At 40.6% G+C, this 14,411-nt stretch overlaps 1 protein-coding gene across 1 annotated transcript; it reads left to right on the forward strand.

The window, feature by feature from the left end:
* The first annotated feature begins 13,062 nt into the window (after positions 1 to 13,062).
* Positions 13,063 to 13,939, forward strand: LOC124173714. The gene is made up of 2 exons (XM_046553100.1): positions 13,063 to 13,253; positions 13,337 to 13,939. The coding sequence occupies exons 1-2, from the start codon at positions 13,144 to 13,146 to the stop codon at positions 13,680 to 13,682; spliced, it is 456 nt and encodes a 151-aa protein (XP_046409056.1). The 5' UTR covers positions 13,063 to 13,143; the 3' UTR covers positions 13,683 to 13,939.
* The last annotated feature ends 472 nt before the right edge of the window (positions 13,940 to 14,411 follow it).

Raw genomic sequence — 14,411 nt, forward strand, 5'->3', positions numbered from 1 at the left:
ATCAATCGTGAGTAGAGAGAAAAAAATATCCAAGTAAAACATACAAGGAGAATACATGTATATCACCACGTAAACATAGGCAGCTAGTCCAAGCCAACTGAGCATTTCTAAAGACAAAAGCTCGCATCGATAGGGATGCCTATTGGTCTCTAAAGGCCTGGTTACTCGGTACATTAACTCGCACAAGTTAATGTATGTTTGCATGAATGATTTTTGTGGACCGGAACGGAACATGTACGAATGCATGAACCAAATAAGAATAGGTTCTATTTTCTGGGCATGCATTCGCACAAGTTGGGTGGTTACACGGTATATTTTGGTGTTCATTCACGCGTTCATACATTTGGACAATAAACCGAACGTGTTAATGCATCGTGTAACCAGGCCTTAGTAAACGTGAGAGAAAAAATTTTATCTCAAATTGCGCAGCAAGAAAACATTTTCGGCTTTGTCCATACATGTTTCTAACAGAATTATTGAATAGCAAAACTACAATTGGTAGAGGGAAGCCAATGGCAAGCTGGTCTCAAGCAGAAAATAAACATGTACCAGCTGAATCAGATGGGAGATCTTATTAATGCCCGGCGTTCCGGGACTTGTAGACATCATTTCACCGCTCAGCCTTGCTCAGGTTAAGTAACGAAAAGATCTTCCATGAACTTACGGCAAGGAAAATCAAAAGAGTTAACAATAATTTATACTGTTGGAATGTCCACAGTGGCCTCATTACTCATGAAAAGAATCTCAAAAAATGTATTTCTTCTTAAACGAAAAATCACACTCGTCGCGTCGTTGGCAACCAAGGAATCTGGAACGCAAAGACAGCGCTGGCAAAAATATCAAACTGCAACGGAGCAAAAAGAATTCACTAACAGCTGTGACTATCGGTAAAGAATTAATTGAAAATAGCAATATTAAAATATGAAAATAGCATAAGAACTATTTGAACGGTCTTCTGAGGAGTGAGGTGCGAGTGTTTAATGAAAAGTGTCGTGGTCACTCTCACCAGACCACTTCCACATTCCATTGCCTCCGCAGCAGAACGCAATTAATAAGCATTTAACGCTCACGAAACAAAGCCAACGAGGAGGATGAGAAAGGGCAGGCGAAGACGGAAGGTCATCAGCATGCATATTTTCGAATACAAGATTGACCAACTGAAAATTTCCATAGCTGCACTATTATGGAGATAATTATAGATGAGCCGGAAGTTGCTGGGATCACCGATATGAAAATAACTCGTATATATGGATGAGATTTGGCTCCTAGTGTGAATATTTATTCATTACAAAGTCCTAAGATTTAGCTTGGAAATTAATACCAGCTACTTGGAGATTAGAATGCGAGTTATATGGTAGGGACAATTGTTATTGGATATTAATATGTAGATTGAATTGCTAATGCTCCAAAAATTCGTAGATATAGCATGCTTCCAAAAAATTGGAAGCTATCAATAAATTACTTATACGTTAGCTACCACAAAAAAACGGATACAGGAGTAACGACATCAGAAGGGCAATAGGGTGGTTTCCTATAATTTTTTTATTGCCTAAATCGAAAGTTTATAACTCCTGGAGTACGCATTTCACACTTTTAGATTTTTTAATGACGATATCTATTTTTCGCGATTAAATGAAAAGTGAAAAATTTCAAGCGCGCGAAAACGCGATGGTTATGTAGGAATGATGGGAAAAGCCCGTGTGACGTAATTCTTGTTCCCACTGCCGCAAAGTGAGGTGACATTGGGGCGAGGACATGTGCGCCGCTAAGATGCAGGCTGCTAGCATGTAGCAGAGTACCCTGCTAGCAGGTAGCGTTTGGCTTAAATGAGGATTATTAATACCCTATCAAACGAAGGAAACATTCCGTCCATAGGCAGTTTTAATAGGTGTTTATTAAGAGATATTTCCCTGAGCTCTGTGCCTCATGCATGCATTGGTAATCTTAGACGATGTAAAACTCCTATCTATTCGTATAGAAACTAGGTCCCTGTGACATCACGTGGAGTGGCATCGCATGGGCGCCAATCTGGCCTTTTTTCGAATGAGGATAAAATTGACCATTGTCATTCGTATAAATTGGAATTTCTAAAACCAAATCATTTGTATATTATGAATACAATATTGGTGGGTAACGAATCGCAAACAATGCATTACGTTTTTTTTTATGAAGGAAACTACCCTATTGCATTAGCCAGGGAGGGCACATGAACAGAAAAGACCTTATGAGAGGATGGCAATGCTAAAGTTTAGAGAAGAATCTGATCTACAATCTAGTCTAATCTAGTCTAGCTTTACGTTGAGGAAACGTGAAAACTTAGAAAGTAGGACTAGAAAAAAATCTGAATGGGTTCAAGATGTATTTATGGAGAAAAATTCAGAAAGTGGGGTGGACGGAGAGGAGAACGAATGACGAAGTGCAAGACATGGTGGGTGAGGAGAAAATGATTTGAGAAGAGATACAGAGGAGATGGAAGGTTTAAACTCCACGGAACTTGTGCGGGATGCCTACAGTGGTAGCCGAGACATTTTGTTTACTAAGTGTTTTCGTCACGAGTTGTCGGGGGCGGGGAGGAGTCGCAGTTGTTAAAAATATACGTTGAGGTAAAAAAGAAATTGATACGAATTTCTGTTTTTCATTGCATTAAAAATAATACAAATAAAAACAATTTTTTTAATTGATTTAAATAAAAAAAATTCAGATCACTCATCACAATTGACGCATTTGATGAATAATGCTCGTTCAGAAGAGGTTAAATAAACAAGACTCTTCACAGCACGCTTTATTCCTTCAGAACCAGACTCAATCATCTTAATAAATATCTGTAAATATTTATAAGTACCATCAACTGGTCTTAAGTCGGACACTTTTATTGGTAATTTACATATAACGAGTTTGGTTTTTGATAAACGCTAATATTTTGTTTACGTAAGAATTAAAAATCAGTCAAAGTATGCATTCGTACCATTTCAATTGACCCATCCAATGTTTTCTGACCAAAAAAAAGAATAACGTGTGTCCGACTCCAACCACCATTCTGGTATTAAGTCGGAGTCTTATAATTTGCACAGAAATAAGTCTTTGCAGGCCCTACTGTCCGGATTTGGACGCACAAATGATGAAAAAATGTTATTTAGTCAAGAAAAAACGTCAAAGGGGTGGTTACGGGATGATTTTTTGGTATGGGGTTATGGAGCTGCATCATAATAAAAAATATTTTGAGCGAAGACTTGAAAACACCATATTTATTGTTTATCCATCTTTCAATAAACATTATAACCATCAAGGTCCATTATTTTCATTCAAATGGAAATAGGTCACTCTTCGGCTTATTTTTACCTCTTGAGGGGGATCTAGCCTTTTCTCAATTTGAATTAAATCCACTAAATACCTGTCATCTTTGTCCGGCCATTTAAAATGTTTTCCAGTTTTCCATGCACATCGAATTTCTAGTTCTTCGTCCTCAACACATTCCACACATACAACATAATAACCGACACTTTTCTTGCTTGAGAATTTAACTAACACCTATTCTCCAACTTCCGGTCCCTCAGGAAGTTAGAGGTCCTCGTGAAGTTCTATTGCCACAGCGTTTGAAGATTCCCCTTCCAACGTTGAATCATTACAATGAGAAATTTGTACTGATGTTTGATATTTTTTGCTCTTTTTAGCACCCAACATGCCCAGATCGGTTTCCTCCGACGCTTCCTTTTTCCTGCCGACGTTTCCTCAAAACGTCGGCAGATGTGACGCTCTTACCGGGCTCCACATTCATTTTTCTTTTTCTTAGAGGGGCATTACTCTTTTGGCCTCCGTATCGCATTTTCTCCAACAGTTCCATTACTGAGTCACTCAAAAGTTGCACAGTTCAGTTCCCTTAATTAATATTCGAAGTACCTAATCCAATGGGCATCTTCATCAGAACGTTCTCCAGGGATAATGGGTGAATGCCACAAGGGCGGAAACCAGTCATAAGATTAGAAGTGGCATTGGGCTCAACTCCTTCACACAATCTCTTTAAGAGAGAAAGGTATATTTGGGGAGAGTAACGAGTCTTCTATCGGCTGTTGCTCTCCATTCAGTTAAAATTTAGATGAGTTCATAATACGCTCAGGATATTTAGTCCCCCTCTTGAATATGCACACTTTTTCACCAGGATCGTCGGTTGCCCAGGTTCATCTCATCATAATTGAGGATGTTGGATGGGGTAACCCCGTCAATCGTCTTTCTCAGCTTTTCAAAGTATTGTTTGCATTGCTGAGGGTCAACCTGTAAATATGAATGGAAGTTTTGGAAGAAACTTTGAAAAACACGAAATAATCAACACTGGCACTGGAAATTAAAATAATAGAACGAAACCTTACCTTACATCTCCTTGCAGGAACATTTCTACAAGTCCGCAAAGAGAGTTCAGCATTTCTGCGGAGAAATCCTTCCACCCATTCTTCTCCAGGCAAATTATTCTTAAATCGCGGCTCCGTACGTCCAGCTTTGTCCAGATATTGTTTGGCCAATATACGAAGATCAAATTTAGTAAATGGAAAGCCCCATTCCGAAACCTTAGTCAAATTTGCACAGATAATTGCCTCCTCTTCTTCATTAAACACTGTCTGAGCTCCATGCTTGCCAGGGTGTTTTCCACAAACATGATCACAAAGAGTTGACTTTGGGATCTGGTATTTCTTGGAAGCAGCTCTGATTGAAAGTTTCTTCTATCTAACTTCCTCAAGTGCCCTCTTAATATCAGGACACTTATCCATTTTCTGGGCCAAATAACACCACTTAAATTCCTTAGTGCAAAAAACACAAACCACACACACATACACTTCTCCCATCACTTGGCGTTGCTCTGTCCGACTTCAGGCGGGGATATGTCCGCACGCTGTCCGACTCAAGAAGGAATGACGGGAAATTTATTTGACGCTCAAAATTTGGATTTGAGTACATTGTAAACAATGCATACTTGGAGAGAATACATTTCTTCAGGATTTTACTCTCCTTTATACTGATTGTAACTACATTGACGAAGGTCGCATGTGAAAGTTGGACAGCGACATTTTCTTCAGATTTTTTCTGAAATTGATCTTGCTACAACTTCGAGCCCAATTAAATCGAGACGGGCGGTGTCTCGAATGCTTCAAAAAGGAAACCTTATACGCTACGCGATCATATTTCGTCGCGGTGGGAGGGCCGAACTGAAACAATTCCATATCATTTCTAAATCAGAACTGCTCGTTGTCCGACTTCATACCCCCTGTCCGACTTTAGACAGAATGACGGTAGGCAATTTTCACACTAATCCTATTTTGGGTCATGGTTTCGACAGTGCAATTTCGTTCTTAAGGTGATAACAAGTCTCTTGATAACGACAGAATAGTGTCGGAATCATGGTCGTAAATTCAGTGTCAATGCGAGACGTACCAATTGAATTTCCTTTTTTTATGCATATAAGTGACATTTCTTAGATCGTATACAGGCTCATCAACGCTCACATTCCTTTAGACTTATCTACGAGTACTACGATTCATTAAAAATGGTATGCACGGAAGAGAGCTTAAAAAATTAAATGATTGGAGTTAAAATTGACCTTGGTGAAATTAACTTGTCAGAGCTGAAATATACTTTTCTGAAAAAGAACCTGACTTAAGAAGAGTTATAAACGAAGCTGGCAATATAAGATATTTATTTTTATTTTCAGACATTCGTAAAATAATCGAAAAATAAGCATTTCATCCTGATGTGGATAATACCTACTATAATGTCGCGGAGGAAATCATCGCGGACATTGTCTGCGAGTATTCTCGTCTCTGGGATTGAATTGTGCGAATGCATGAACGAAATTAGAACATGGGCTATTATGCCGTCTCACTTCCACGCATTCTCGCACGTGTTCACGCAATACACCGCTTTACACGACGCAATTTTGATTGCGCCTTCGCATGTACGTCAGATTGCGCAATTCCGTGTACCGTGTAAAACGGTCTTTAAGCTCATATTTATTTCCCCTCTGTCGCTTGGACACCTTGACTTGATCAAATTTGAACAGATCGACATTCACGAAAATTTAAGCGAAATGAAATTTACAGAAGATAGTTTTGCATCGCTTTATGTAAAAGTTGAACAAGTAAGAGTTGAAAGCTAGCTTTTACAAATATTAAATTACATACTTAATAACATTAATAACGAATAATTTTAAACGCCAATGTTTTAAATGGCAAATTCCAACTATGTCCAAGCAGCACCGAGGAAGGCCGAGGAACCGCACAGAGTCTTATTAAGCCATGGGAAGGAAATTGTGAAATTATATCCGAAATGAGATAATCCATTCATTTGGAACATCCCTCGCCGGCTTATCTTCGAGAGGAGAAACTGGTCTGCGGATAAGACGGCCTCGAAACGAGACGAATCAAGGGGTGAGGATGATGAAGTGTGGCATGGGAGACATGAAAGAAACAAGTGGGCTCGTCCAGACCTCCCAAAGCTCGGGTTTCGCTTTCGCTCGACCGAAGAGGAATATCGAAATACGAGTGCATTCCTTGTGAGATCCAAGGATACCCCTTTGTGAGGAAGTTGAGGGAAAAGCGAAAGAGAGGAAATGTTGGAGGAGGAGGAGAAATCGGGAGCGGCGGAAGACGTTTTATCGGATGAAGCCCGAATAATTAATGAGAGGCAGGCGAAAAATATTCGTTTTTTTAAATCCGTCCCTCCCGTCATTAAAATTGCTCTCGGGCCAGCCCTTGAAGGGAATTCTTGATATCCATATTTCTAGCGGACACGGAAGCCTCATCGAAGCGAGGAGAGCGTTTTAAAGCGCCCGAAGAGGGATTATGCAGTTGAGAATGGCGAGGGACACTTCATCATCGGCGAACGGCATCCACCGGCAAAAAATAAACGACGACGAGGAACAGAGGATTTGGAGGAGACCACAGCGCGGCAGAAGAGCCTCGTGAACGGAAAGAGGACCAGCGCCATCGCGATGAAGAGTTCTTTACGACCGGAACACCATTTATAGTTTCTTCTTCTCTGTGAGGGAGAACGTTCCCTGCGATGGAAAACGCCTCTATTCTTATGCACCCCGGATTTTAAATGCTCATGTGGAAGGCCATTAGTCATAAATGACCCACTTAACCTATTTATAGTATTTTTTATCAATTAAATAACTATGTTAAATGTAATTTAATTCTTACCCGATGAATAATTTGCGTGAATTCCCGCCAGTGAAGCCAATTAGTAGAATGGGAAGTGAAAAAATTGAGGGCGAAAGACCCCGAAGATATAATGACCAAAGGCAGCGTCTTTCTATTCGCTCACAACCAAAAATCGCAGTTCATGAATAAAATTCGGAAAGAGATGAAATCGAAAACTTCTGCCACCTTTTCCATGAGTTGGTGACGGCATTATGGCTCTGGTACACTCAGTCGTTCATGGAGAAACTTTCACCGAGTTGTTGAGGTCCCTCATAAGTCTACAGTAATAGATACTGTCTGTCTGATGCACGACCCCTAGGAGAAGCGGTAACCCTCACGGCAGATGGCCGTGACATCATCAACTATAGGTTCTCCTGCAGCAGTTAAGGAGGTATTTCTCGAGTATTTAGCTCCATATGCAAGCGATAAATCTAGGCGGAAAAATCAGGTATCTCTATCCTTCAGCAGTGGAAATTATTTATCTAACAAGTCCATTACGTACTTTTAGGGTACCGAAAATAATTTAATCTAGATTGAGATAACTGCTGAGAGTATGAAAACCGATGCTAATTACGTTAAAAGGAAAAAACCATGTGAAGATATTGGATGGTGATATATTCAGGGTCGTAAAATTGGCCTATCAGGCTTCTAGGTGTGCTTAGCAATTTGCCTGCATAGGCCGTTCGTTGTCTCATTGGCCAGCCCCCTACCCCCCCTCTCCGTTCCTCCGACTCGCCTGTGTCCCCGCCAGATAACATGACACCGGCAACCGTCTCCGCGCACCACGGAAACTTGAGCGTCCCGCAGAATGCGCGCTTTATTGAATTTATGGCGCCACCCTGCAATGCTGGGCGCCCCCTTCAAAGCACCTTATCACATTCCGCTCTTTTTACACCAAAGCCATCCAATCGGCGATGTCATCTCCTTTATTGCACATTATCGGGACGTGGGAGGCACATAACAAAAGCCCTCTCCTCACACCTCCAGATGAGTTTTTTTGCTCTCTCTTGTCGGATAAGGACGAGAGGGACATCTGGAAGATCACCTGACGAGATATGTGAGCAGCCCGCCTCCACGCTACCTCCGACCCTTCACGCCCATGCCGTTCACCATCATCACCAATCCTAAGTTTGCTCTGACGCAGCTCTCCACTCAATTCTCCTGCATCTCTTCACACCTCCGTTATTCTTCTCCTTCATACATCCGTCTTCAAGCGTTCCATTTATTTTATTCTTCCGGATAAAGTCTACGAAGGCATATATCCATCATTTTCGAAGGAATGAAAACAATACGTTACCTACGGCGATTTTATTTGATGAAATTAAGCTTTTCACATCGCAACATTTTATGTAGGTATTGTTTTTTCATCACTCAGCTTAATTGCCTCTAAGCGTTAAGGCGTTATGGTAGTGACCGCTGGGAGCCGCTCTGGGCGACCGAAGCCGATCGTTTTTTCCCCCTGCCAGAGTTCACATACCACTCAATTGCGGAACAACTAGTAGAGATAGAGACTTGCGGTTTTCTTTATTGTATTTAGAAGACGTGTATACACATTTAGGAAAGACATAAATTGTAATATGTCCTCAGGTAATCGAGAAAATTAAGTTGGACTTTGGTCAATTATAACTTGCCTCCAAGCTAAAACATAAGAATTTTTAAACCGTCTATCTGTGGCTACACTTTTCTTCCACAACCACCTTGAGAACCACAGTTCTATGTGAATTCGCTTGGCCTTAAAAGTCTCAACCCTCGAGTACTGCAGGCCCAAATCGGCGACAAAGGACGTGATTCGGGCCAATTCGAATTTCTTACTTCCCCTTACCCCGCACCGCTCTCCCAACTACGGCAACGTCGCAGAAAGTGGAATGGGGAGTGATACCTCGCGCCCTCCCGTATCGCCGACGCGCCGAGACGAGGCGAGTATCTGGTTACCTATCGTTTTAAGGTGAGGGGGGTGAGGTCGAAGAAAAGCGAATGGTATTCGCTTGGCCTTCCCCGAGTTGCGGGGTGTAAAGGCTACTGCATGAGAAGCGGGGAGGAACACTCCCCTCAGCTGTCTAGCCCGCCCTCCCACCTGTGTTTGAGGTGCGAATGCCGTGACTTCTCAGCTTCTTCGCTTTTCTCCACCTATCGTGAGCATCCGGTAAAAGAGAGCAGTCGTGTCTGTCAGTTGAATATCTGCTGTTTCAGTGGTTGTGTGTCTGAAAGCGAGCTGAAGATATGGGGAAACGAAAGGATAAGGGTTACAGGAAAAAGAGAAGGACTATCGCAATACGGAAGTAAGTCACCGCATTATCCTGCATCCTCTTTACCTGCACAATTTCCCCCTTAACAAAAATAAAACTTAACAGACGGTAACATTTTTTGGCGGAAAATGCTGCTAATTAATTGCTGAATTTGTTCAAACAGGCAATAATTGATCATTATACAATCTTACCTATTATAGTTAGCTGTTTAGCAGGTCAGGTTTCGTTGAATACCCTCCTGATAATCCTGTCTCGTGCATTATCTTCATCCCCACGTACTCTTGTCTCCTATTCTAAATCAACCGTCCTTTTCTTCCGTTTTCTATCTCAGTGATATCCACATGATCCAGCCAGCTTTACTTCCTTGTTTTGGTTGTCTTCATCAGTCATCTATTTTACTCCTGCGGTATCGCTTAATATCTTTCTCGTCTTTCCAACTGAAATTTAACTTTCTGCTCCACACCCACATATCCCACAAATTCCTTCTTAATTTTTAACTATATGTGCTAAACAATACTCAGATGATTTGTAACCATTCCGGCTATTTTTTATTTATTTATAGAATAGTTAGTCATCTTTTCCTACGATATAATCGCTCAATGTTTTACATTCCCTCATACCATAATTTCCTGATCTTATACGTTTCTCTTCAAAATTCACTGTTTAGTTAAAATATATCTTTTTCCCTCTCTCTCTTTTATTTTTTTACATTCCCTTCTTTCTTGTGTTTTATCCATCATGTCTAAATCCATGCTTCGGTTGCTTCTCTCGTCTTCCATTCCGATACCTAGCGTCTTCCTTTGTTTTTTTCCCAGTGCCCGTTCACATTGATGCGGTAAATACATCTTTCATTTCCTGTCTCCATATATTTACAACTTCTACTTAGTCAAACCTTTAGCTTAAAAGTTCATCTTCACCATATTATCTCTCTTAATTCTCTTTAGTCACATCTCATATTCCTCAAATAATAACACATAATCACTAAATCTATCATCGTTCGGAAGCCACATAAAACTAATTCTGCTCACTTATTCCAATGGCTCATAGCAAAATGGCCACATCCATATCTTTTGTTCTTTGATAAACTTTCTATTTTATCGAACATTTCCTTCACTTCTTCTCCTCTACTGCCACTACCTGGCGTGTTCATGCATCTGGATGGCAAGTAGCTTTTTAGTAAGTAAGTCTATTGAAATGTCTATCACTATATCCATTCCCTATAATACTTTATCAATACAAGCCTTCGTTTTTTATCATGATTCGCACTCATTGTCCTTTTCTTTTATTCACATAGCCGTTATATTCATTATCTCCACATTCCTCTTCCTTCAGTCCCGTATTCATTTTTGGAAACTCTTCGCACCTCATTGCAACTCTGTTCCTACCGTAAATCATATGGTGGGACGATTCCGGACAATTTTGTATCCAAAGAATTCCTATTTCATCTATCGCTGTTTTTCTAAAGATACTTTTGTCTTGGATCTTCACTGCGGGGTTTTTCCGTTGCCTGTCGTCGCATCCCCATGCTGCTGACCTGTGTACAGCTCATCCATATTGAGGAGAGACTCCTTGATCATCGCAGCTCTAAGATATCAGAGCACCATGACACTTCCACCCGCTTATTGTTAGTTAGAAGGATTCTGCATCTCTGCATCGTATTGAAAACAAATGACGCACGATACACGGTTTTTCACGGGAGTTTATAAGGATGTGAATGTTCACTCGCAAGTAATAAATGCAAAGGACTTAGCCAGCTGATAACTCATCTGAATTCCGCATTAAAAATTATATTCAAATGAAATTACAGCCATCTTGCGAGGTTTTTCTTTCATTCATCTACCTTTTTATCGTTCTTTGCTGTCAGCGTCACCCTAAATTGGAAAGCTAAAATAGTCGTCCAGCATCGGCACTCTTACACTTTATCCAGGTGAAACTTGGAGTTCTTTTCTTCTAAGTAGAGTGAGGTGTAACTAACTCACCTCTCTTCTCTTGCAGTCATTGAAGAAATGCATTCTCAATCATAGAAAATTCTGCATTTGCTCTAGATTTTTATTGATTTGGCAAATGGCTTGTATTCTGAATTTCGCTTACAGGCACTACTCAAGCTTTCTTGCCTGCGTATGGGTTGCTTTATATTTTTGCACCAATTTAATCTAAAACAGAGCGCAACAGCGTTGGGAACTGATTCTTTGGAAGCACCGATCCTGTTACCGGCACCTTATTCTTTCCATCGGTCAAGAAGGCCCTTCCACTTCATTTTGAGTGGCGAAAAATACCCAACATCCAGTAGTTGAGTGAGGTAGGATGACTTATGGGGGAGACAAACGAAGTATGCATCACAAAAATGAATGAAATTGATACTGAGGTGTGAAGTAAGATTGTATACTGTTACCACCTTCTTCCCTTCCTGTTTCTTAAAGAAGCTGGTAATTGGTGGCACAGTCCTTAAACATTAAAAGAGTGTCTAAATTGTTGTGGGGAACTTGAGCCCAAACTCTGTATAGACTGAAGAGCAAGAAAAGTAGCAGTGGGTTAGCAGGCTGGGCTCAAGTGGCCCGAATTTTTCGAAAATGTGTACTAGTTCTACTTACCAACATACTGTACAGTTAATGAGCTATTTAGGGCATAAAACGGTCTCTATTTGCTTTGCCAAAAAAACCTAGTATGAAATATATGCACTTATCTCCAGTTTTAGCTATTCCTGATGTCTATACAGACGAAAGTTTGCAGAGTGAAATAAATAACAAACACGAGAGTAGGTAAGTTATATAACCAGTACTGCTCTCGGCGGTGACTTCCCTAACCTCCTAGACTCGAAGTATTGTCTACCTAATGCCTAAGCCTACCAGCAAATCACTGAATTACGTCGCTACACTGATGTTGAGAGAGCGAAAAAACCATACTTCATTTTTCAGTTTTGGGCTCAAGTTAGCCCACAGGGTTCAAGAAGCCCTTTTTTACAGTATGCAAAGTTGCTTTCCACATTAATTAAATGCATGTAACAACAAATTATCGACGACAAATTTTCGTATTATCAACAAATCAATGTAAAATTAACTATGCTGATCCAATCACTTGATGTAAACAAAAACCGCTTTATTTGTTTCGGAAGGGGTCCCTCCGGTTTTTCACCCCACTTCATCTAACGAATATCTAAGGTATTCACTGGTAGACTGACTTTTTGTAGGATAAATGATCTTAATAATAGAAAAGCAATAGGAGCATTGAAGATATTCTGTGTTCCGAGAGAAGGATGAAAGAACAATCTACAATGCAAAGAATAAAAGAAGAAGACTATTTTTATGTATTCAGCGTGAGAATGACACCATTTCAAATGTTATTTTTTGGTTCTAGCTTGTGGTATGCTAATCATCGTAAAGTACAACAAGAGGGGAATATACCAAGAAACTGTCCTGTTCTGGCAAAGGACAGTGATGCTTCTGCTTCGGATTTCATTGAAATATCCACAAGGTAGGCTGAGAATGTATATAGCGGTGGCCGGATGCGGTATTTATATCTCCTGTGAAAAGAATACTATTAGTTATTGCCATTTCAGGGAAACATGTTCTTATTTATTTGATATCGTTACATTTTTTAGCGTATCCAAGGATGAGGGACGAAAAGAAATAAAAGGCAAGGGGTTAAGTCCGGCAGAAGATACCATCTTTCTTGCAAAGGCAAACTGCACCCCACGCCGCAAGGCGTTTGAAATGGGGGGAGCTTCCACTCCTCGTCTCGGGAGACAATCCAACGTCGACGAATATGATATGGGCATGCCGATGGACGTATCTCCTATCAAACCGTTTGAATCGCACCAAAGGTGATTATCCTAGTACCATGAATAGTTGTTGGATACCTGCGTGAAGGAGGCGTTTATATTTTTTGTTTGAAATGTTTTTGCAGGTCTCAAGCGTCAATCATTGAGAGTGAAGAATCAGGGCTGGATCCTCTTCATGACAGGAGCCGTAGTATAGTCCAGCATTTCTACATGTTTTCCCAGATCTTTTCAGATAAACACCAGTTAGGATGCTCATTTATGGACTGTGAATACGTAGGCGAATGGATGACTGGTCTCCTCTGTCACTGGAAGTTTCAGTGTAAAATGTGCGGGAAGGAGACAGTGATCCACAGTCAGGATGATTCTGGCACTGTGATGGACGTGAACGATGCTGCAGTAACAGGAACAATTGCTGGTGGCGGCGGCTACTCAAATCTAAGCCCCCTTTGTGCAGCACTCAACATGCATTGAATGACCGCCAAAACATATGCAAAATATGAAGATAAGCTGGGAGATATTATATATAGTGTTGCATCGCAGGAGATGGCCACAGCAGGGCAGGAGGAAAGAAGAATTGCCTTAGAGGAGGGGTCATTTGACAAAGAGGGTAGACCTGTAAACACGGTCATCGCTGATGGTATGTGGGGCAAGCGAAGTTATAAAACGAAGTATGACTCACTATCGGGGCAGGTAAGGAGTCAATATTAGGTACCTATAAATTATTTAAGTATGGGTTTAAGATAGGCTAACCTATTTTTAATAAATTATAAGTATTTACGCCTCGTGCAATTTTTAATCAATAAGAAAAATATTTCCGAGGTTGGCTACCTAACCAGATGCTTTTCATATTGCTTATAAAATAGTGCACTTACATGTTATATCTAATAGGCAGGCAAAATTCCCTGCTGGAAAAAATTAATCAGTAGAAAAGAGTAATGGTATTAATACAATTTTAAGATGAATGTTTCATTTTAGGCGGCCATAGTTGGTGCACGAACAAAAAAGGTGTTATTTCTGGGAGTAAGAAATAAGTACTGCAGCTATTGCCCTTTGAGGGAGGCACGAAACGAACCTGTAGACCCAGCTCACAAGGTTAAATGTGCTAAACATTGGGATGGAAGCTCGACCAGCATGGAAGCTGACATAATTACAGAAGGTTTCGCAAAGAGTGAATCGGTGCATAATCTTATATTTCACCAA

Source organism: Ischnura elegans, chromosome 1, assembly GCF_921293095.1.
Source record: "Ischnura elegans chromosome 1, ioIscEleg1.1, whole genome shotgun sequence".
Lineage (NCBI taxonomy): Eukaryota > Metazoa > Arthropoda > Insecta > Odonata > Coenagrionidae > Ischnura > Ischnura elegans.